General features: G+C 37.3%; 1 protein-coding gene across 1 annotated transcript in view; it reads right to left on the bottom strand.

Annotated features, from left to right (window-relative positions):
* The window catches only part of AP4E1 (adaptor related protein complex 4 subunit epsilon 1), a 90,137-nt gene that overhangs the window by 59,405 nt on the left and 7,608 nt on the right, over positions 1 to 23,124 (bottom strand). The window contains exons 4-10 of the mRNA XM_025390797.1: positions 19,376 to 19,449; positions 17,860 to 17,981; positions 13,874 to 14,033; positions 11,721 to 11,887; positions 7,994 to 8,067; positions 850 to 972; positions 639 to 748 (exon numbers count right to left, since the gene is read on the bottom strand). Of these exons, the coding sequence (XP_025246582.1) occupies positions 639 to 748; positions 850 to 972; positions 7,994 to 8,067; positions 11,721 to 11,887; positions 13,874 to 14,033; positions 17,860 to 17,981; positions 19,376 to 19,449 (830 nt within the window). The remainder of the gene's footprint in view (positions 1 to 638; positions 749 to 849; positions 973 to 7,993; positions 8,068 to 11,720; positions 11,888 to 13,873; positions 14,034 to 17,859; positions 17,982 to 19,375; positions 19,450 to 23,124) is intronic.

Genomic DNA, 23,124 nt, shown 5'->3' with positions numbered 1-23,124 from the left:
AATTGTACTAATACGAAAACCTGGGACCAGAATTCAAGTCTCCTATTGGTACAATGCTCAGACCGAAATTATATTAATGAACCCACACAGATGACTGGACCTAATTCCTTCAACTAATAATTTAAAGACTTTCCTGTGGACACTGACATAGTACTTTTTAGAAAAGTTACTTAAACTTTAGTAAAAATAATTAAATAAGCTGGGTGCAGTGGCTCACACCTGTAATCCCAGCACTTTGGGAGGCCGACACAAGTAGATTACTTGAGGTCAGGATTTCAGGACTGGCCTGGCCAACATGGTGAAACCCCATTTCTACTAAAAACACAAAAACTAGCCACACGTGGTGGCACACACCTATAATCCCAGCTACTCGGGAGGCTGAGGCACGAGAATCACCTGAACCCGGGATGCGGAGGTTACAGTGAGCTGAGATCGTGCCACTGCACTACAGCCTGGGTGACAAAGTGAGATTCTGTCTCAAAATAGAAAACAAAAAAAGAATTGAATACATCCAAAAGTTAAAATATACACACAAGCATACATACACACTGCCCACCACTTTAATCTCTCTACAGAATACCAACAAAATGTTTAAAAATTTTAACACTTCACATATACTATTCAAAATACCAGTTTACCTCTCTTTTAATAATGGGATCAGGATGATCTAAACATTCAATTATTGTCATCTGGTGTTGAAGAGCCAGAGTAGGATCCTGTTGGATAACATAGGTAAGAGCCTTCAGTCCTAGAAACAAAGACACATTATACAAAGTGAATTGAAAGAAATACACAGCAAATTTCAAAAGCTATCTCTGTAATTTCTGTCAAAAGAACCAATAATCTTACCTAAATATTTTAGATTTATTTTAGGTGACAGAACAAATTTTCCAATGCACTTGGCAGCCTTCTCAAGTAATTCCGATTTAGGATAAATAGAATAAACTGTATGCACACATTCAAACAAAATAGCTAGAGAAAGAAAAATAAAAATGGCAGAAATGGTAAGTATCATGGTAAGGTATAACAAAAGAATGTATTTCTGTAGAACTTGTAATAAAACTAATTGGAAAGTCCATTTTAGTCAGAAATCTTATTTATGGACTTTTCACAGAAACAAACACTACTGTTTTCAGGCTTACAGTTATTAGGATTAGGTTACCACAACACAATTTTTTAAAAATTATATTTACTGGTAATAATTATGCATTTATTAACATAAAAAGTATTTACTGAACACCTCCTATGTGCCAGGTACGGCTTCGGTACTATGAATATAGCAGTGAACAAAACAGATGGAAGAAAAGACCCTGCCCTCAAGGAGCTCACATTTTAATGGCAACATGAATAATATATTCATTATTCCTATATAAAAAGATATTTCCCACACTCCTTTAATGCTTTAAAATGGTTTATTCTCAAACAGTTTTGACCATTTACATGTCAAAATTGTGTATGTAGTTTATTTCAACATAATCATTTTATAGGATGATCCAATATTTATTTCAAAGATACAGTCACTACTCATACATCTTCAAACTATTCTTTAAAATAACCTCAAAGCATATAAAATAATCTACTAGACATCTTGACAGCATTCAAATTTGATTTTCTGATACAGTCGAAAGTCTCATCACTATGACAGATGATCAAAGTGAATGATCAAAATGGACACTAAAGTTCTTTTCAAATTATTTGAAAAAGCATGAGACAAGCAGTTGGAGCTTTGCCATGGTAAAGAAAAATCACTGAGAGGCCATTAAGTCCTATATGTTCTATGGAATCACAGTAACAGAAGTGTGACACAGTGAAGGTACAGAATCAACACTTAAAAACTGTTCTAGTACAAGTTGAAGCATATCAAGTGTCCTGATACAATCATTCCTTCTCTATTTCTAAAAGCTTAAAACATAACCAGACATTCTCTTTATGTACAAAATATATTCTGAATATTCAGCTAGCTATGTTTTACACTATGTTGCCTACCAATTAATGCACAAATAAATTTTGTGGAAAAAACCTCTATAAACCTCTTCCTTTTTCTCAAATTTACATGGAAAGAAAAGACAAAAAAAAAAATTTAAACCTTTTCCATAACAGAGACAGAAAAAAATAAGAAATCAGAAATATTAATTTTTCTTTAAGAAAAGAACTGCCGCCGGGCGCGGTGGCTCAAGCCTGTAATCCCAGCACTTTGGGAGGCCGAGACGGGCGGATCACGAGGTCAGGAGTTCGAGACCATCCTGGCTAACACGGTGAAACCCCGTCTCTACTAAAAAATACAAAAAACTAGCCGGGCGAGGTGGTGGGCGCCTGTAGTCCCAGCTACTCGGGAGGCTGAGGCAGGAGAATGGCGTAAAAACCCGGGAGGCGGAGCTTCCCGGCCACTGCACTCCAGCCTGGGCGACACAGCGAGACTCCGTCTCAAAAAAAAAAAAAAAAAAAAGAAAAGAACTGCCTTTAAAGGAAAAACTACAGACTAAGTTAGCTGAACCTGAAGAGGCTTTGTATATTCAGATGCTATGCTTTAAAATGTCTTTACTCTGTGCTGTGAAAAAAGTTGTCTTTATGATTCATGAACTAGACAAACTAAACAAAGAGGAACTTTGTCAATCGGCTAATAAGATAAGGCAGGAATGGAGAAATTGCCACTAAATCCAGCCTTCAGCCTATTTTTAAATTGCCACTAAATCCAGCTTTCATCCTATTTTTATAGGCCTGTGAACTAAAGAATGATTTTTACATTTTTAAAAGGCTGTAAAAAACAAAACAAAAAACAAAGGAGAATATGCAACAGAAAACTCCATGACCTGCAAAGCCTAAAATATTTACTATCTGGCCCTCTTTTCAGAAAAAGTTTGCTGAACTGTGAACTACCATGACAGTCCTAAGATTTCAAATGATGATATTCCATTTTCCATCATAACTGACACATTTTTCATTATGGCTTCCTACCAATAAGAACTCTCTTGGGATTAAATTGTTTTAATCCCAAGCCTGCCATTACCCATCCAAAATTTAAACATTTATATTTAGATGCTCATAAAGTTTCTGGGATGCCAATATGGGAAAAAAATAATAGTTCAAAAAGTGCACTTATTATTAGTCTCCTTAGGCATAATTGAGCTGAAAATTAATTTAATGGATTTTAAAATTATTTTCTCACCTAGATCTAAGTCATTTTATTCTCCAACTCTACAAATATCTGTTCATAAGTTCATAATTGAAAGAGCAGTCACTCTGCTGTCTCCTCTCTGTAGTGGTGAAGTAAAATACAACTGAGAATTTCTTTTTTTTTTTTGAGATGTAGTCTGCAACCTCCACCCTCCAGGTTCAAGTGATTCTCCTGCCTTGGCGTCCCAAGTAGCTGGCAGTACAAGCGTGCACCAACATGCCCGGCTAATTTTTGTATTTTTAGTAGAGACAGGGTTCCACCATGTTGGCCAGGCTGGTTTTCAACTCCTGACCTCAAGTGATCTGCTCAACTCAGCCTCCCAATGTGCTGGGATTACAGGCATGAGCCACCGTGCCTGGCCACAACTGAGGGTTTCTATACCTAAAAATACAACATGGAACTTGGTTACTCTTCAGTACTCTTGGTTACTCTCTTGGTACTAATTAAAATACTACAAAGTATATATTACTAAATTAAAAATTAATAATGTTCTACCATTCATGACACTGCATTTTCATCATAGATATTTTGGGTTGGATTATGTATGCTCAAACAAAATGTGAAGTTCTTCTGACACCTTATCCCTCAGAATAGTTTACTCTCACCTTAATTAAGTTAAATAAGTATCTACTGACATTATTCTGGCAGGAGAGGGGGGGTATCACCCAATGGGAATGGAATCCAGGCTCTCTACTCTGTCTCCTTTGATACCTGGGGATGGAAAGGCTCCTGGTTATTGCTGGAGGAAGTATCAACCGATTCTGCCCTGCCTGGGAGAGAGAGGGGTGCCTCATTACTGCTCTCCTTGTGGCCTCCAGTGATACTATGAGGGAGAGGCCTCATTATTGCTCATCAGGGAGGGAAGTTCTGACTGTCCACCAGGCTTTCTCTAACACCCCCACCTCCGAACCCTGGCCGCAAAGAGGGAAAAAGTACCTCATTACTCCCTACTCCCAGATGGGAAAAATCCAGACTTCCCAAGTCACCTCCACTGACAGTGTAAGGAAGGGGCCTTCCTTATGACCTGGCATCAGTGAAATTCCAGCTTCCTCTTGGGCTTCTGTCACCACTCTAGTGGGGGGTCAGGGAGGGTGTGTTGGGGCACCTCATTATACCTGGTGAGGATGGACATCTTGGTTTTTCACTCAGTCTTTGCTGGAGGGGATGGCTCCACAGTTTTCTCCTGTGCTTGGATGGAATAGAGGGGTTATTGTCTAAAAGTTTTCTACCTTGCTTATTTCCCTTTTCTTCTTGGTCCTTTGGTGAGAGAGGGCAGGCTTTTCTTGGGGTGCTTTTGTCTGTGTCTGTTGGCATTTCCAGACTGCTGGCTCTTCAGTACCCAGTCTGGGGTACCTGAGGCAAAAAGAAAACCCAGGGTACGCACCACCATGTCTGTTTCTTTCCTTGTATCCTGACGTCTCTAACCAGCCTGACTTGTTCTCGAGTCTTATGTTTCTTATACACAGTATCCAAGGGTTTTAGGTGAAGTTAGTGAGAGGAAAAAAAAAAATGGAAAAGTACTTCTATCTACATACTTTTGATGGTCTTTGTCCCCTGTACTCCATTTTATATAATTCTCTCAATTTACTAATTTACTAAAAATGACATTCTCATGTTATCAGTACCCTACCCAAAAATCTCCCATACCTCCAGATTTACAAATCCAGCTGTTGTGAGAGGTCCTCCACAATACAGCCTTTCCACTGCTCCCCACCATAAATTATCCTTTCTGACTGGTGAGACATTGTTTCTGAAACTGTTTTTGAATAGCCCCATGTCTACACTTTCTCTCAAGTTCCCTCCACCTAAAAGCCCCTTCAACCTCCCTTCTGCCTAGCTAAATCTTATCTACCTTTCAGGGTCCTGTCAGGTCAATAAATCCCTATCTGTGCCCTCAGGTCCTTAATGATCTCTACTTCCCAGGAACTCCTACAATACTTATTTCCCTGAACTATCCCTTCACATTCTGCCTTACACTGTTATTAAGCTTTCAAGAACAAGTTATCTTTCCACTATATTGTAAATTTCTTAAAGACAAAGGTTACATATTATACTTCTTCATATCCTATACACCACTTTATACAATGCCTAGCACATAGCAGATATTCAATAAATGTCTTTAATGTAATTTATTTCTTGATTAGACACTAAATTGTAATACAGCTTCCATAAAAATATGATATAGAAAGTATTAATACTGAAACCCACTTAGATAACTGATAAAGTAAATAACTTTTTCTTCCTTTAATTCAACTAAAGCACATTACTCATTAACACAGTGCCAGCTACTGAGATATGCTGGTTAATAAGAGAGACACAGTCCCAGCCCTTATAAAGTTTACAGTTAAAATTAACATTCTTAAGGGGTAAAATATCTGTATCAGGATTGCTAGCGAATACTCTACCACTGATATAATCAATATAAGTTGTAAGCTCTATCAATACAGACAAAGGGAAAAGCATAACAATGAAAAGCTAAACAAAGGAAATGAAACAACAGGAACTATAAGGTTTCTCTGGCGAGGTGAAACACTGGATCAAGAGCCTGCAAAGAAACAAACTATTGGTGTTGGTTTAAGCAATCTTTTTTTCTTTTGAGACGGACTCTCACTCTGTAGCACAGGCTAGAGTGCAACGGTACGATCTTGGCTTACTGCAACCTCTGCCTCTCGGTCCCGGTTCAAGCAATTCTCCTGCCTCAGCCTCCCGAGTAGCTGGGATTACAGGAACGCGCCACCATGCCCAGCTAATGTTTGTACTTTTAGTTGAGATGGGGTTTCACCATATTGGCCAGGCTGGTCGTGAACTCCTGACCTCGTGATCTGCCCACCTCGGCCTCCCAAAGTGCTGGGATTACAGGCGTGAGCCACCGTGCCTGGCCAAGCAATCTTAATAAAACGGTTGTACTGGAAAATATTTAAAAATATTTCCTCAGGTATACAGTATTCTCCAAATCAAAAGGAACAGGTAACTTTACAGTGGTTATCCCCAGGAAAGGGAACTGGGTGGTGGGTGATAAGGGTGGAAAGGACACTTACTGTTCATTGTACACCCTTTTGTACCTTTTGAATTTTGACCCATGTGCATATATTACCTATTCAAAAAAAAAAAAAAATTAAAGCTGAAATGTCATTAAAAAAAAAAAACTTTCTGCAAGGAAAAGAACAAGAAGATTTTTAACTGAATTTTAAGCAGAATTTCTTGAAAGACTTTCAAACCCTTATCCTGGACACTGGTTATATCACAAACAAAACATTTTAACTTACTTTAACTTACTGGAAAAATTCTGACACTTTCCTAGATCTTCTCTCAGAAAATCACCTGCTTCAGTAAGGGTCATCCATATCTATGGCCCCTTATTCTCACTGCATAGCAGGAACCTATATAATATCTACTGTTTATTACACTATATACTCATAAGGACAAGGCCTGTGTCTACCTTCGTCTTCCCTTTACCTCCCACACTTAACATGGAGAAATACATAAGTCAATCAACTCTTTCCTCAATCCACACCTAGTTTAAAACACAATCAAGTTTTTGTTTCACAGGCACGCTATAAATGCTGGCTGAACAAATTAATAAGGCATCCTTATTACCTTAATTACCATTCATACATGCAAAACATAAATCTATCCTTCAAAGTTTACCACCCCAATTCACTACCATGTGCATTATTTTTCTTGTATTAATCTCATACACACAATCCTTTTTCCTTATTTGTACTGCATCTTTGTCAAGCACTTTTTATTTCAGTTAAACCAGTTCAATTTCTGTCCTCTGGTCTAACCTACGCTTCTACAACCATTGTTCTTAAAGGTCCACAGGTTACCCTTATCTCAAAGAAAAAGTAATGCTCGTCATCTCCTACTTCATGATATTTTACCAGATTAAGAAATGACTTCTCATTTGAGTTACATCTCTCAGTGCCTCTTCTACTGCTGTCCTCCAGAGCATGCAAAATTCAAACTGTTCTACCTTTTAAATAGCTCCAAGTATCTCAATTTCCTCACTGAGCTTTCTCAGGCTGATCAAAAAGAATAGCCCCTCCCTCTGGCTGTTAAAATTGGAAGTTTTTTTGGCTACTTTCTCAGTTTTCTACCCCTTTCCCCCAACTTACTCTTGTCTCCTATTACTAATTTTTAAATTGTATGTAACAATTTATTGTCTCTTCACAAAATAGTAAACTATTATTCTACATCTATATATTCCTGTCTACATCCTATTCATCCTTCAGATGTCTTCTTAAATATTACTTTCTCAGGACAACCTTCTTTATTCTTCCCCTCACCTAAGACTAGCTGCTATATTCTCCCACCACGCCCTGCAATTCTCTTTTGTAACATTAACAAAAGCCCCATGATAATGTTTTATTCACTGCTGTATTCTAAGTACCTTGCATAAGGCCTGACAACAGAAATTTAATAAAATATCTGACAACTAGCTGATTGATTTATTTAAGACCTGTCTTCGAATATTGTGAATTTTTACCAAATATGGAACAAATCTATGGAGTTATCTTCACAGTCAATTAGATAATTGAAAAAAAATCAATTAAAAAAATGGATACTTGATATGTGTTTTCAATAGAGACAATTATAATAATAAACTTAGGTCAACATTTAGAACATGCCATGAGTTCAAATTACTCTTATCTATCAGTAGTTAAACGCTTACCTTGAAAAAATAATAATCCACAGAACTATCTTAAAATAAGTGTATAAAGTTCTATTGGAATTTATAGCATTCTAACACAGATTTAACTGTAATACTAAAAAACATTATTAGTCATTAGAGTAACATTTACATATATTACCTACCATATGTGACATTGTGATTTAACTCGGCTCTTCGTAAGGATTCATCAAGAACATCATACATTAATTCACTTGTCCTGTTTAAAAGATATTTTATTTGCAGTAGAATTACAGTATTCTAACCCAATAAAACAGTTTTTCAAACTTCTCTTTAAAACTGAGGATCTACAGAAGAGAAGTGAAAGAAATTCATTTTATGATGAAGTTACGGAAATTTCACTTCTTAAAAGGTTTTTCAGGAGCTGAACTTCCTACTTTATCAAAGTTGACTAGTTAACCAATGAGATATATACATCAATCAACTCTTTCCTCATTATGCCTAGTTTACAAACCAAGTTTTTATTTGGTTAAACACAGTATATTTTATAATTTTCTTTCAACAGAATATTTCTAAATTACTATAGTAACACTTCATATATTCATATTATTTCAGATAGTATATTAACTGTATTTTAACCAGATACTGTTAAAAAATTTTCAAATACTAGTCTTTCCTTGAGCAGCAACTAGGCTCTTCAGAAAGAAAATTTTTACTTACATTTACATTAATATAAAAAAAGATATTTTGTGGAATGAATAGGTTTGGACCATTCATATGTCTTTATGGTCACCGATTACAGTAACAATAACTGTGATGAGGAAGATACTGTGCAAAAAAAAAAAAAGTGCACTCTGCCTCCACACTTGTTAGAGAAATGTCCTCTCCAAGAGGTCAACGTGAAAAACTATAGCTTCTCAGCTGGTATTTTATATGTTTTATGAATTCAAAAAGCACTAATAGAAAAAAAAACACCAGCAACATAGGATACATACAGTGGTCTTGCAGAGAAACAGTGCCATAAAATAAATGAAAATATCAAAATAATTTGGGACTACATAAATTAATTACATCTTTCAGAAAATGTCTTTTTTTCCAAATATACAGCTGGAAAGTTCAATGCTAAGTGCACATACTTTCATTCTGTCTTGACTGAAGTATAAATATCCAATAATTAGGAATCCAGAACCACATTCTAAAATCCTTCGTTTTATTGTATAAGCATTTCTTCCTCAGAAGATAACCATACAGCAGACATTACCAATCCTTCCCCGTCCCCCCCAAAAAATATTTGGTAATATTATACCTAGATTATAGTCTAGTTCCTCAATTTTAAAAGCCAATGTCTGGCATGAGTCTTAACCACATGAAATAAAGAAACATTTGTGAACAAGATCAAGATAAATTTTAATAATCTAAGAAGCACAAAGCTACAAAACACAAGAAAATATTCGAATAGATATAAAAGACCATAAATACAACAGATTTTTCCAGTAAATGGGTTTTTTCAATTAAATACTTTAGAAACAGTTACAACTTAAATTTTTACTTTGCTACATTGAGCTAATAATGTCTGACAAAACATTAGATTTACGTTAAAATAAAATCTCATTAGAGTTGAGACAGAAAAGGAGAAAACATTCTAATGTTCCATAACATTATAAGAAAGTTCCACTCTATTCATGACTGAGCCTAATTACTAGTCACCTGAGGGCTGTGACAGTAAGGACTAGCTTACTTATCTTTGCATATATTATTAAACAAATTTATCCACAAAGGCAAGAAAAAGGAAGATAGTGAGTTAATGAATTTAATAAATTCACTAAATGCCTCCCAAGTTACTTCCTGATAACAATGGATGGCAGTAAGTCTTTTTAGACCAATAAGATCTGATACATTCATATAAAATTCATGATTTTAAAACATAATTCCAGTAACTCCAACTAGAGCTCCACGTTAGGATAGGCTGGCATGATACAAAATAAAATATAATTAAGACAATCATTTCTAATGTGTGTGTATGCTCCATCACCTTACATTTTCACTGCAGGTTTCAATCAGGAGTTGAGATTCACAAACACAGAAAAAAGTAACACTGTAATACCAAGAGTGATGTAGCCCAATGAGGGCTAGTCAGGAGCTCATAGGCAAATGGATTCTGACATTAAGTTGATTTCTAGGAGCAAAAGCCTGGAGAACGGTCCCTTTGTAAAGCTAGGCTAAAGAATTACAATACAAAGGTACCCTACTATATAAAAGGGAACAATATTCATAAAATCAGAACACTGATTAGCAAATATTTTCTTAAGACAGAAACATATCAGGAACTCCAGCCAAGGTCCTTGCTCTCAAGGGAACTAAAATCTCAAGGGACTTGCTCTCAAGCAAGTTGGAAATAGGTTTTTAAAATAAAAATAATATGTATGTGCACATGAAAATGCATACACACGTGCACACACACAGAGAATCAGAATGATAGAACAAATGCAAATAAATTGATGAATCTAGGTGCAGGATATAAGGGAGCTCCCTGTACTGTCCTTGGAAATTTGAAAGTGTCTAAGTTTGAAAAAGTATGGCAAAATTGAGGCAGGGGAGGTGGCTCATGCCTGTAATCCCAGCACTTTGGGAGGCTGAGGAGGGCAGATCATCTGAGGTCAGGAGCTTGAGACCAGCCTGGCCAACATGGTGATGCCCATTTCTACTAAAAATACAAAAATCAGCCGGGCATGGTGGCGTGCGCCTGTAATCCCAGCTACTTGGGAAACTGAGATGGGAAAATCTCTTGAATCCAGGAGGCGGAGGTTGCAGTGAGCCAAGGTCGCACCACTACACTCTGGCCTGGGCAACAGAGCAAGACATAGTCTCAAAAAAAAAAGGCAAAATTTAAAGTACATATATATATAGTTGGAAAGATACACATGAAAAATTTAAGTTATTCGCTAAAAGAATAATTCAGATAAATGAATTAAAAAGGTGAAGCACTCACACCCAGCTAGAGTAAGGGTTGGCAAACTACAGCCCGCAGGCCTAATCTGGCCAGATGCCCGGTTTTGTATGGCTTCAAGCTAAGAAGAGATTTTACATTTTGAAATAGTCGGAAAAAAAAAATTAAAAGAATATTTTATGATGTGCTGATCTAAGATTCAAGTTTTAATGTCCATAAAAAGGTTTTTTTTTTTGCAATACAGCCTTCTTCATTCATTTATTTTCTATCTGTAGCTGCTTTCATGCTATAATAGCAGAGTCGAATAGATGCAAAAAAACAACATATGGCCCACAAAGCCTAAAATATTTATTTATTTATTAATTATTATTTTGAGACAGTCTCACTCTGTCACCCAGGCTGGAGTGCAGTGGCACGATCTCAGCTCACTGCAACGTCCACCTCCTGGGTTCAAGTGATTCTCCTGCCTCAGCCTCCTGAGTAGCTAGGACTACAGGTGCGTGCCACTATGTCCAACTAATTTTTGTATTTTTAGTAGAGACAGGGTTTCACCATGTTGGTCAGGCTGGTCTCAAACTTCTGACCTTGTGATCCGCCCGCCTCAGCCTCCCAAAGTGCTGGGATTACAGGCGTGAGCCACCACGCCCAGCCACCTAAAATATTTATCTGGCCCTTTACAGAGAAAGTTTCCCAACCCTTGAACAAGAACAATTACGAAAGCTTCACAGAGGAGATGGCGCTTCATGGGTACCTTTCATGATAGGTAAAATTAGGATAAAGAGAGAGCCAGGATTATCCCAGCAACCTGAAAGCATTTATGTGGTTCTTACAATGGCCTATTTTATCACTACTAAGCCAATTAAACATTGGAAGAATCTGGTATATCATTAAACCTCTAGGTTACTAAAGTCTAAGCTTATCATCTGGTATGGGGTCATTAAGCAAACTTACTGGGAATAGTTTACCTTTGATCATCTTTTCCTAGAAGTCCTAGTATTCTCAAGAGCTGAATTTGTAACCATGGTGCTGGGACACTGTGGTAATTGAAATCTACTGGGAGTTTTCCTCCAACTACTTGCTTCAAAATGGTTACAAAACTCCCAGTCAAGTCTTTATATCCAGACGAATTCTCCTACATCCCCCCCAAAAAAAACTTTCTGTTAATAATAACATCTTATTAAACAGAAATAGACCTGGTTGAAATGTCATATAGAACCTAACTTAATACATGCTTATGTTCACATTTAATGAAACCGTGCCCTAATATGTACAATATCTTCCATGATAAAATTCCTCTGGCTAACCAACCCAAAGCTGAATCATCCCAGAAAAGCTTCCACCACTCCCTACTTTTTCCCACATACAGTTTAATCACATTTCAAAATTCTTATAGTTACATCTTAGGTAGAATCCTTAACAGCCAATACCAGCAATTAAAACAAAAAGTGAAAAGAACTGGCATACAGCAAAAGGACAGTAATACCTCTGCTTTGGATGAAAATCAAGGCCTGTTTGCAATCTCTGAACTCTGTTTCCAAAAGACTTCACATGTAAATGAGTTAAATTCATTCTGGGGCCAAGCACAGTGGCTCACACCTGTAATCCCAGCACTTCTGGAGGATGAGGTCGGTGGATCACCTGAGGTTGGGAGTTTGAAACCAGCCTGACCAACATGGAGAAATCCTCTCTACTAAAAGTACAAAATTAGCCAGGCGTGGTGGTACATGGCTGTAATCCCAGCTACTCGGGAGGCTGAGGCAGGAGAACTGCTTGAACCCCGGAGCTGGAGGTTGCGGTAAGCCAAGATGATGCCACTGCACTCCAGCCTGGGCAACAAGAGCAAAACTCCATCCAAAAAAAAAAAAAATTTTTGTTCTGGGTAGAAGAGCACAGCCAAGACTACTTAAACATTAAAAGTCCCCAAAATCGGCCGGACACAGTGGCTCACACCTGGAATCCCAGCACTCTAGGAGGCCGAGGCCAGCGGATCACCTGAGGTCGGGAGTTCGAGACCAGCCTGACCAACATGGTGAAACCCTGACTCTCCCAAAAATACAAAATTAGCTGGGCGTGGTGGCACATGCCTGTAATCCCAGCTACTCGGGAGGCTGAGGCAGGAGAATCGCTTGAACCCAGGAGGTGGAGGTTGTGGTAAGCTGAGATCGTGCCATTGCACTCCAGCCTGGGCAACAAAAGCGAAACTCCATCTCAGAAAAAAAAAAAAGTCCCCAAAATCAGTGTGCCTGCCAATTAAAAATTAATTAGCCACACGGTACCTAAAAATATTTGTTTCTGAAGGAGTGTGCCTTGATTATCTATCTGAGTAATCTCTTGGACTGGGGAAATTAGATCCACACTCCTTAAAAGGAACATTAGATTCTTTATTCTAATTTGTATTATGTATCAAGGGAAAATTTTTGGAAGGGAAATAAAGCTCTTTCAAATTTTAGTAAATGTTAGGGAAAAAATAAAATTTAATATTGAACATCTATTTAAACTGTACTGTTTGAGAACACAACACATAAGAAACAATATAACTTTAAATGAGTTCAATAGCATATTCTATTTTGTTATAGTAGGTGCCATGAAATCTGTTACAAGTATGTATATTTGAACACAAATGGTTTCAGGCTAAATACACTAAGGATGAATTAGTATAAACCCATCATCGCCATTTAGAAATCTGTTTTACCATAACATTCAACCCTCTTTCCTCGTATGACACAGTATCAATATATGGCATCAACACTACAATCTATAGCTTGCACAACCCCCACTGGTTCCCCTCATTTCTATAAAATGGTATGCATCCCATGAAGCTATATAAAAGAGAATTACTGCTTGAAAAACACAAATCTGAAAACTTAAGACAACTTCCATTGCTACCATTTTTCCACACCTGTTTAGTGACATCAAAAAATTTTAGGCATTAAAAAAAAAAAAAAAATTCCGTAATGTGCCTACAACTCATAACTTGCAAAATTACTAAATCAAAGGTCAATAATAAAATTATAAAACATTAACTAAGCATTTTACCAAAATATCTGTTTCTTTTTAATCCCGTAATTGTATTTTTCTAATGGTAACTACTCAGTACTTGCTAAAATTTCCAACTTACCTTAATCATTCTAAGATATATATGCAAGGAGGCAGCCATGACCCCAACATCTCTGTCACAAAGTGCTTTCCGAAACTTAATATGAATATGTTGTACTTGATTAGGAGCAATGAGATGGAATTTGTATAATGCCAGAACAGCTTTTCTTCGTATAATCTCCCTGAAGACAAAAAATGAAATTTAAACAAGACAATCTGAATTTTCGAGTATTTACTTTGAAAGATTATGGGCCAGATGATTTCAAAATACTGGCTCATTGCTTTAATTTACAAAGAAAGAGATAATTATACATTGGTTATTAATTTATTTATTCTAATATACCAAATTATAAAAAGTAGTTACCTCTAGGAAGTAAAGTCTCAAAACTTTAACTGCCCATGTTATATATTTATACAGTTAGAGAATTTTTTTTGTAACAAGCATATATTGCTTTGAGATTTAAAAAAAAACAAGAAAAACAAAGTTCTTAATTCTCTAATTCCATTTTTAAAAGACGTATCTCTAAAAATTGGAAAAAAAAGTCAACAGTAAGTTTAAGTAATAGGTAATTTCAGCTAGTAATATTAAAGTCTTTTTATTAATATGAAAAATCTTTGGCCTGTAATGCCAGCACTTTGGGAGGCTGAGGTAGGGGGATCACTTGAGGCCAGGAGTTCAAAACCAGCCTGGCCAACATGGCGAAACCCTGTCTCTACTAAAAATACAAAAATTAGCCAGATGTGGTGGTACACACCTATAGTCCCAGTTACTTGGGTGGCTGAGGTACAAGAATCACTTGAGCCTGGGAGGCAGAAGTTGCAGTGAGCCAAGATTGTGCCATTGCACTCCAACCTGGGTGACAGAGTGAGACTCTGTCTCAAAAAAAAAAAGAAAAAAGAAAAAAAGGAAAGAAAAGAAAAAAAACTCATTAACATTCTTACTCTAAAATAGTAGCTTTCTTTGCTTCTTTTTTTTAATATATCTATCACTGGATAGCAGACTCCAAATACTTTGGAGGACAGAGGGGAGGAATACAGGACACACATGGAATAAAAAGATGTTACTCCTCTCCTTGCCCAGTTCATCTGTTTCAAAACCTCATGATAATAAAGAAGAAAAGTATATACTAGTCCTGCACTTCATCTGTAGCAGATAACGTCTAGCACACAGAAACAAAAATAAAGAAATGCCATCCTATGTTCATGATGTAGTTTCCAAGGAAGCTTCTTCCTTGTTATTCTCTCTGTCTATATCTACATATCTCTTTTTGCAGACTATGCTGGCAGTGCTCAGAAGAGCAGCAAACATCACAAAAGTGAAGTATTTACTTTTAGGGTTCCTAACAGATATTTCTGTCATAGAATATCAAGACTGAGATTATTCAATGCAATCCTTTGTGTTCCACTCAAGAACACCTTTTATAAGATTCTTAGTAAGTGGTCATACAAATTCCATTAATAAACAACTCTTATCTTCCTAGGCAAGCTACGCCATAATGGAAAACTCTTTTCACAAAAAAAAAAAAAAAAAAAAAAAAAGAAAAGCAGATTAACAACAGATTCACTGTTAGTATTAATACTGTGGTGAATGCAAGCCACATCGCAGTGTATTGCCATTGCATGATAACTGATATTAATTCTAGGGGAGAATATCTAAATGAGGTGAGGGGAAAAAAAAAAAAACAACTCTGAATAGGCCCAGGAATTCATAGGCCTGGCCTCAAGTGGTGGTACTAACATAAGACGAGAGACCTAGATTCAGGCTCTGGGGTTGGTATGATGAAATACGGCCAGGGATTCAAAAGTTGAATTCAAGCCTTGTTTCACATATTCTTTGTGACATCTACTGGTTTACCTATAGCTCTGCCCCATATTCTTCAGCTCTTTACTCCAGACCATGGGGCTGAATACGGCCGTAACTGCAGAAGCAGAGTTTCACAAAGTCTAAACTCTAGCCCTCTAGCCAGGACTTGAAATTAGACTAAATGCAAAGCAATAAAGAAAAAATTGAAAAGGGCCCTTTCAATTCTCAGAAAGATTTCATACAACTGGTCAGTAAGTAGGGTTACCACAAAAGTAGTGGTGAGAAAAAGTTAAGCAAAAATATGCTGCTGGTATAATCAGATCACCTTATAAATCTTTAAAAAGTGAATATTTCCAATAATTAATTGTCCATAATCATCCTCTGTTCTAAACACAGATATGACATACAATATATAAAAAGTCTGAAAGACCTATGAAGTTATTCTGTAATTCTTGGTAAAAGCTATCATTTTGGCTGGAAGATTCATGATCCAATATTTCTTAAAGAATACAAGCTGGCCGGGCGTGGTGGCTCACGCCTGTAATCCCAGCACTTTGGGAGGCCAAGGCAGGTGGATCACGAGGTCAGGAGTTCGAGACCAGCTTGGCCAATATGGTGAAACCCTGTCTCTACTAAAACTACAAAAATTAGCCAGGCATAGGGGTGGGCACCTGTAGTTCCAACTACTCAGGAGGCTGAGGCAGAAGAATCGCTTGAACCCAGGAGGCGGAGGTTGCAGTGAGCCAAGATCACGCCACTGCACTCCAGCCTGGGCAACAAGCAAGACTCCATCTCAAAAAAAAAAAAGAATACAAGCTATAAGACAACATTTTGCAATCTTAGAACATTAAAAATACTGATTTAAAGTATATAAAATAAATGTTGTATGAGTAACAAAAAAATCTTTATCAAGAATATATAACTGACATACCATAATCACAATGATTGCAAACCTTTTCCAACTTTAAAAATTATGAGCCAGGCACAGTGACTCACACCTGTAATCTCAGCACTTTGGGAGGTCAAGGCGGGTGGATCACAAGGTCAGGAGTTCAAGACCAGCCTGGCCAAGATGGTGAAACCCTGTCTCCACTAAAAATACAAAAAATTAGCTGGGCATGGTGGCGTGTTCCTGTAATTCCAGCTACTTGGGAGGCTGAGGCAGAGAACTGCTTGAACCTGGGAGGTGGAGGTTGCAGTGAGCCAAGATCCCTCTACTGCACTGCAGCCTGGGCAACAGATGAGACTCCGTATCAAAAAAATTAATTAATTCATTAATTAAAATTATTACATAAAGGAGCTTGGTCAAAAACAAAATATTAATAATTCAAATACAGTGAACAAGTAAGTTCAAACTGATAAGGAGACTGTTAAGGAAACTTACAAGAGAAGATTAGGAAAATACTACAAAGTAAATTAAGTTTGTATACATTCGGCTGTAAAACAGGATTAAAATGCTGTGGTTTTGATATAAAAAGCATCTTCCTGGGCCGGGTGTGGTGGCTAACACCTGTAATCCCAGCACTTTGGGAGGCCGAGGCAGGTGGATTACCTGAGGTCAGGAGTTCCAAGACCAGCCTGGCCAACATGGCAAAATCCAGCCTCTATTTAAAAAAAAAAAAATTAGCCGGGTGTGGTGTCAGGTGCCTGTAATCCCAGCTACTTGGGAGGCTGAGGCAGGAGAATTGCTTGAACCTGGGAGGCAGAGGTTGCAGTGAGCCGAGATCGTGCCATTGCACTCCAGCCTAGGCAACGGAGTGAGACTGTCTCAAAAAAAAAAAACAAAAAGCATCTTCCCACTACACTGAAGCTTTGCATTCACTACACTTGCACAATTTCCATATGTCTTTCATTATTTTACTTTATCCCCAAAACAACTTTGGGAGAACTAAGGAGCTTCAACCAACCCCATATAGCCAAGGAAAAACAAGACCACTGCTCATTAGTGGTAGAACTGGGAGGAAAGCCAAGGATTCCTGGACACTAGGCCTCACTGTCTCTTAGTTTAACTTTAGAAAGCTGTCTAACATTTCCCTAAACCCACATAAAAATAAAGATGATCCTACTTAAGATTTTTGTATTATTCCTAGCAGTCAAAGAATAATCTCTATCCTGGTAGCACTGAAGTTATAATAAATTTTCTAGCATAAACTTCTGTTCTGAAATATATGGCATAGACACCTATTCCCAAAGAATTTACTTACTTAGAATGTTGAAGTTTATCTTCTATTAATGGAAGAACAGCTGGAATCATTTCTCGGGGGAAAATCTGGCTAACAACAGTTAGTGCCATACACACTTCTACTAGGTTAGTGCTCTGCAGATCCTGGTACAACATTAAGGAAAGAAAACATTCAGTGTAAATACTGAAACTAGGAATGGCAAATTCAACACTGTAATGGTCCTATATACTTAGTAATTTTGTGCTATTTATAATTAATTTGTACATCCAAATTTATGGCATATTTTATTGGAATGCTCCTATTTGTTTCATTTGCCTTAATAGAGTCAGTAGATAAATAAAGCCAAAGAGCAACTGATACAAGAGGAAACTGTATCTCTGTTCTGAATCTAGCCAAAGTAGTCTCCTTTATTACAGCCTTTAAAACTTTTCTAAACCAATAATAAAACAATTTTATGAGTTTTTCTTATTAATCAACAATAATATGAATGTAAGTTTAAAAGGAAGTGATTTTGGAATATTCACAATAAAATGCACACATTCATATGTACTTATCTATCCATATGGTTTATAAACCATTCTAATAGAACCTAAAAATATGTTTTTTAAGTTTGGAAAAAATTTAAGCTACTAGTAACCTTAATATAGTATATGACTTAAAGTTCAGAAAATACTGTTCTCTCTCTCTCTCACGTATCAAAATATTGACACAAGATAAAAAGCTCAACAACTCAATTACATCTCATTATCATTCTGATTTGGAAGTTAAACAGAAAATATTGTGAGTGTGGATTGTTTTTATTATCTCTACATTTCAGTTGATTATATTCTATTCTTTTTTTAAATGACTTTTTAAACTTTAAAGACTTCAATTAGGCCGGGCGCGGTGGCTCAAGCCTGTAATCCCAGCACTTTGGGAGGCCGAGATGGGCGGATCACGAGGTCAGGAGATCGAGACCATCCTGGCTAACATGGTGAAACCCCATCTCTACTAAAAAAATACAAAAAACTAGCCGGGCGACGTGGCGGGCGCCTGTAGTCCCAGCTACTCCGGAGGCTGAGGCAGGAGAATGGCGTAAACCCAGGAGGCGGAGGTTGCAGTGAGCTGAGATCCGGCCACTGCACTCCAGCCTGGGCGACAGAGCCAGACTCCGTCTCAAAAAAAAAAAGACTTCAATTATTCAGTTTATATCTATATCCCTTTAGAACAGATCCTAGAAAAAAAGATAACAGCATGGAAAATATACCTAAACTAACAGCTCAGAGACCTGGACTTTAGTTCTAACTCTGTGTTTTACAATGAAATTATAACAAGAAGAGCAGCAGCTACTACTTCACGTGTATTTCATTTAATCCTCACAACTCCGTAAGTTCTATTATTTAACTCCATTTTATAGACACAGAAACTGATCTAAAAGATTCTTCTAAGCCCATTCTGCAAGCCCACTTTCTTCTAATATCATCTAACTGAATATGATCGAGGAGAAATGTCAGGTGCTGACAAGAATTATGACTTCATATTAACCAACATACAATACCTTTACAACTGTATTCACAAGGAGAAGCAATAATTCATGACTTTCATGTAGAAATAAGGAAACAGCCAAATAACCTATAAAAATTGAGGGAAAAGTCTCATTACTACCTACCAAAAATAGACTTTTCACAAGAAATTAAAGCAGTCCTGTAAGTATCAAAGATACCAGTAACAAGTAAATATAAAAACAAATTGCAAAATACAAGGTTAAAAACCTTCAGTAAGGAAGATTTCAGGTATTCTTCATCCTGAAATCTTCCAGAATTATTTATTTCATAGGATATTCCAGAAATGGAATAGACACTATGTGTATCAACTTAAAATCTTATAAATGGCACCAAGAAGACATGCCTTCTATTTTTTGTGCAAATCTTTACATTATCAATCAAAGCATTCTCTATTTTAGAAATGCTATTTTATAGCCAAACATATCATTCAAAAACTAATCACTACAGTAAAAAAAAAGCAAAAAAAACAAAAAAAACCCTAATCACTACAGTTAATACTGAGTTACTAGCTCTTTGTATTGAGTGAGCTAGCCACCTAATGTCCTAATGTCAACCTGCATGATGTAAATAATATACTAAATATATTAAGCCACACACAATACCTTATTTTCTCAATTGAAGGAATAACAATTATTCAGGAAAGAAACGCTGTCTGCCACATTAAATGTACTCATTGGCTTAAATAAGCATTTTTATTGCAATAATATTAAAACATTTTTAAAGTACATTTTAAGATTGAGGAAATGTATTAACACTATGACAAATGTCATGTACATAGAATCTAGATTCTCCAAGGAATTTTCTCAGTCAGGCTTCACAATGATAATAACTAACACTTTAATGAGACAGTCACTATGGGTCAAGCACTTTATAAGCATTACTTATTTAATCCTCACAACCACCCAATTAATCTCATAGGCTATATATAGGCATATATAGGCATTTTTATCCGTATATAATAATGAGACTCAAGCTGGGCATGGTGGCTGACACCTGTAATCCCAGCACTTTGAGAGGCCAAGGCAGGCAAATCACGAGGTCAGGAGATCAAGACCATCCTGGCTAACATGGTGAAACTCCATCTCTACTAAAAATACAAAAAATTAGCCAGGCATGGTGGCGGGCGCCTGTAGACCCAGCTACTCGGGAGACTGAGACAGGAGAATGACGTGAACCCGGGAGGTGAAGCTTGCAGTGAGCCAAGATAGCGCCACTGTACTCCAGCCTGGGTGACAGAGCAAGACTCCATCTCAAAAAAAAAAAAAAAAAAAAAGAGATCCAAAAAAGGGCAATTTCCTAAGGTCCACACCTATCACATGGTGGAGCCAGGACTCAAACGCAGACAGTTGAAGTCAGTCCATATCTTAAACCCCCGTATTTTACTGCCTCTCCACATAGTCTATCTTGAGACCTGATTCCCTGACTCCATGCTCGTTGTTTTTCATTCTTCTCAATTCTTTCAGCTCTTTCATCAGGGATTCTAATGTTAATTATACCCATCATTACCCAGCATCCATGCTGTCTGTGTCCACTACGGAACAGGAGAAAACAGAAACTTCCTATTCTCACAATCAAGAGGTAGTAGCATGACCAATTCCAACACCTTCACTAGAGGTCAGAGAAGCAGAGCTATTACTCCCACAATCACAAGAGTTGAAACAAATCTGACCCAGGCCAAGAAAGCGATTAGGAAAATCCCAGAAAGCATTTGTTTTGTTTTGTTTTCTGAGACGGAGTCTCACTCAGGTTGGAAGGCAGTGGCATGATCAAAACTCACTGCAGCCTCTACCTTCCAAACTCAAGCAATCCTTCACCTCAGCCTCCTAAGTAGCTGGGACCATAGGCGTGCACCATCACACCGAGCTTTTTTTTTTTTTTTTAAGTAGAAACAGGGTCTCACTATGTTACCCAGGCTGGTCTCAAACTCCCAGACTCAAGTGATTCCTCCCACCTTTGCCTCCCAAAGTGCTAGGATTACAGGAGTGAGCCACCACACTCAGGCCCCCAGGAAGCATTTAAAGTGGAGATTGTCTTATCAGATTGCTGATAAATCATCTGTTCAGCTAAGGTATCACCCATTCCCAAGTCACCAATACCAAGGCCAACAAACTAATCCAAAGACCATCCCAATGAAACCTTAATTCTTTTTTTTAGACGGAGTCTGGCTCTGTCGCCCAGGCTGGAGTGCAGTGGCGCGATCTTGGCTCACTGCAAGCTCCGCCTTCCGGGTTCACGCCATTCTCCTGCCTCAGCCTCCTGAGTAGCTGGGACTACAGGTGCCTGCCACCACACCTGGCTAATTTTCTGTATTTTTAGTAGAGACGGGGTTTCACCATGTTAGCCAGGATGGTCTCGATCTCCTGATCTTTCAGTTGGGATGAAAACTGAAAATAGTGAGTATGACTGGAAGAGCTTACATTCCAATTTGTATAATGTTTAAAAAAAAATTAAAGTTTTAAGAAAAGCAAATTACTAATAAAAACTAATTTAATAGCTCAAAAAAAAATACCTGCCTTTAGGGATCTTAAAATTAGTTCAGGAGCTAAGACATTAATATATGAAAAGATAACAAGAAAGGTAACAGATGGTAGGAGCCGCTTGAGTGATCACAGGAGAAATAAAATTTGAAGAGTGTTTTGGGCGGAGTGGGGTTCCACAAGTGGAATATTGTGTGCATTCAGTCTCAGAAAGTTTACCAAGACATCTGTCACCTCCACCCCATCATCTGATAGCACAGAGCAATATAATTTATGAATAATGCTAGTCCCTAATGACATGACATTATCAACTTCTCTGAATAAAGAACATGTTCTACCCTTTACTATTCTAAAATGCTTCCTTCTTGAGATTCTGATATAAAGCTGAACATTTATGAACAGAGTATTTAATTGCTTAAAAGAATTTTTCCTAATAGCCCTAAAGGTTAACTATAGAAATTTTTTTAAACGACACTGCCAATCCTCATAGCTAACATTTGAGAATCTAAGAACAAGACATTTAAAATTACTTTAGTAAATTTCAGTTTTATTCTATAAAGAATCATTTCTGATCATTAAACTAATAAGATTAAACAGACTTCTTAATATCAGCTCTATTGCCCAGGCGCAGAGGCTCACACCTATAATCCCAGCACTTTGGGAGGCCAAGGCAGGCGGATCACTTGAGCCCAGGAGTTCAAGACCAGCCTAGGCAACATGGTGAAACCCCATCTCCACAAAAACAAAACACAAAAATTAGCCAGGCATGGTAGCACACAGCTTAGTCCCAGCTACTCAGGGGGCTGAGGTAGGAGGATCACTTGAACCTGGAGACAGAGGTTGCAGTGAGCAGAGATCCCGCCAGTACACTCTAGCCTGGGCAATACAGAGAGAATCTGTCTCAAAAAAAAAAAAAATCAGCTCTTTATAGACATATAATTTATATACAAAAAAAGTCAGCTTTATAGACATATAATTTATATACAAAAATATTTAAATGTATGGTTCAATGAGTTCTGACATATATAGTCATCTAACTGCCATCACAAGACCAAGTAACTTTTAGTCTTCTCTTTAACTCCAAAATGCTACGAATCAGGAAAACTGATTTCCTATAAATGGCTTTGAGTTTCTGAAGTGTGATCTTTTAAAGTTTTAGAAATTATAATACAGTATTCTAAAAACATACTATATACCTGCCATCATTCATTTTGCATAATAGTTGGAACTTCAAGGACAACATGAAAGCATGAAAGTCTTAAACA

This window comes from Theropithecus gelada, chromosome 7a (genome assembly GCF_003255815.1).
Source record: "Theropithecus gelada isolate Dixy chromosome 7a, Tgel_1.0, whole genome shotgun sequence".
Classification (NCBI taxonomy): Eukaryota; Metazoa; Chordata; class Mammalia; order Primates; family Cercopithecidae; genus Theropithecus; species Theropithecus gelada.
Note: the sequence above shows the minus strand (reverse complement) of the source record. Positions and strands in the feature narration are given on the sequence as shown.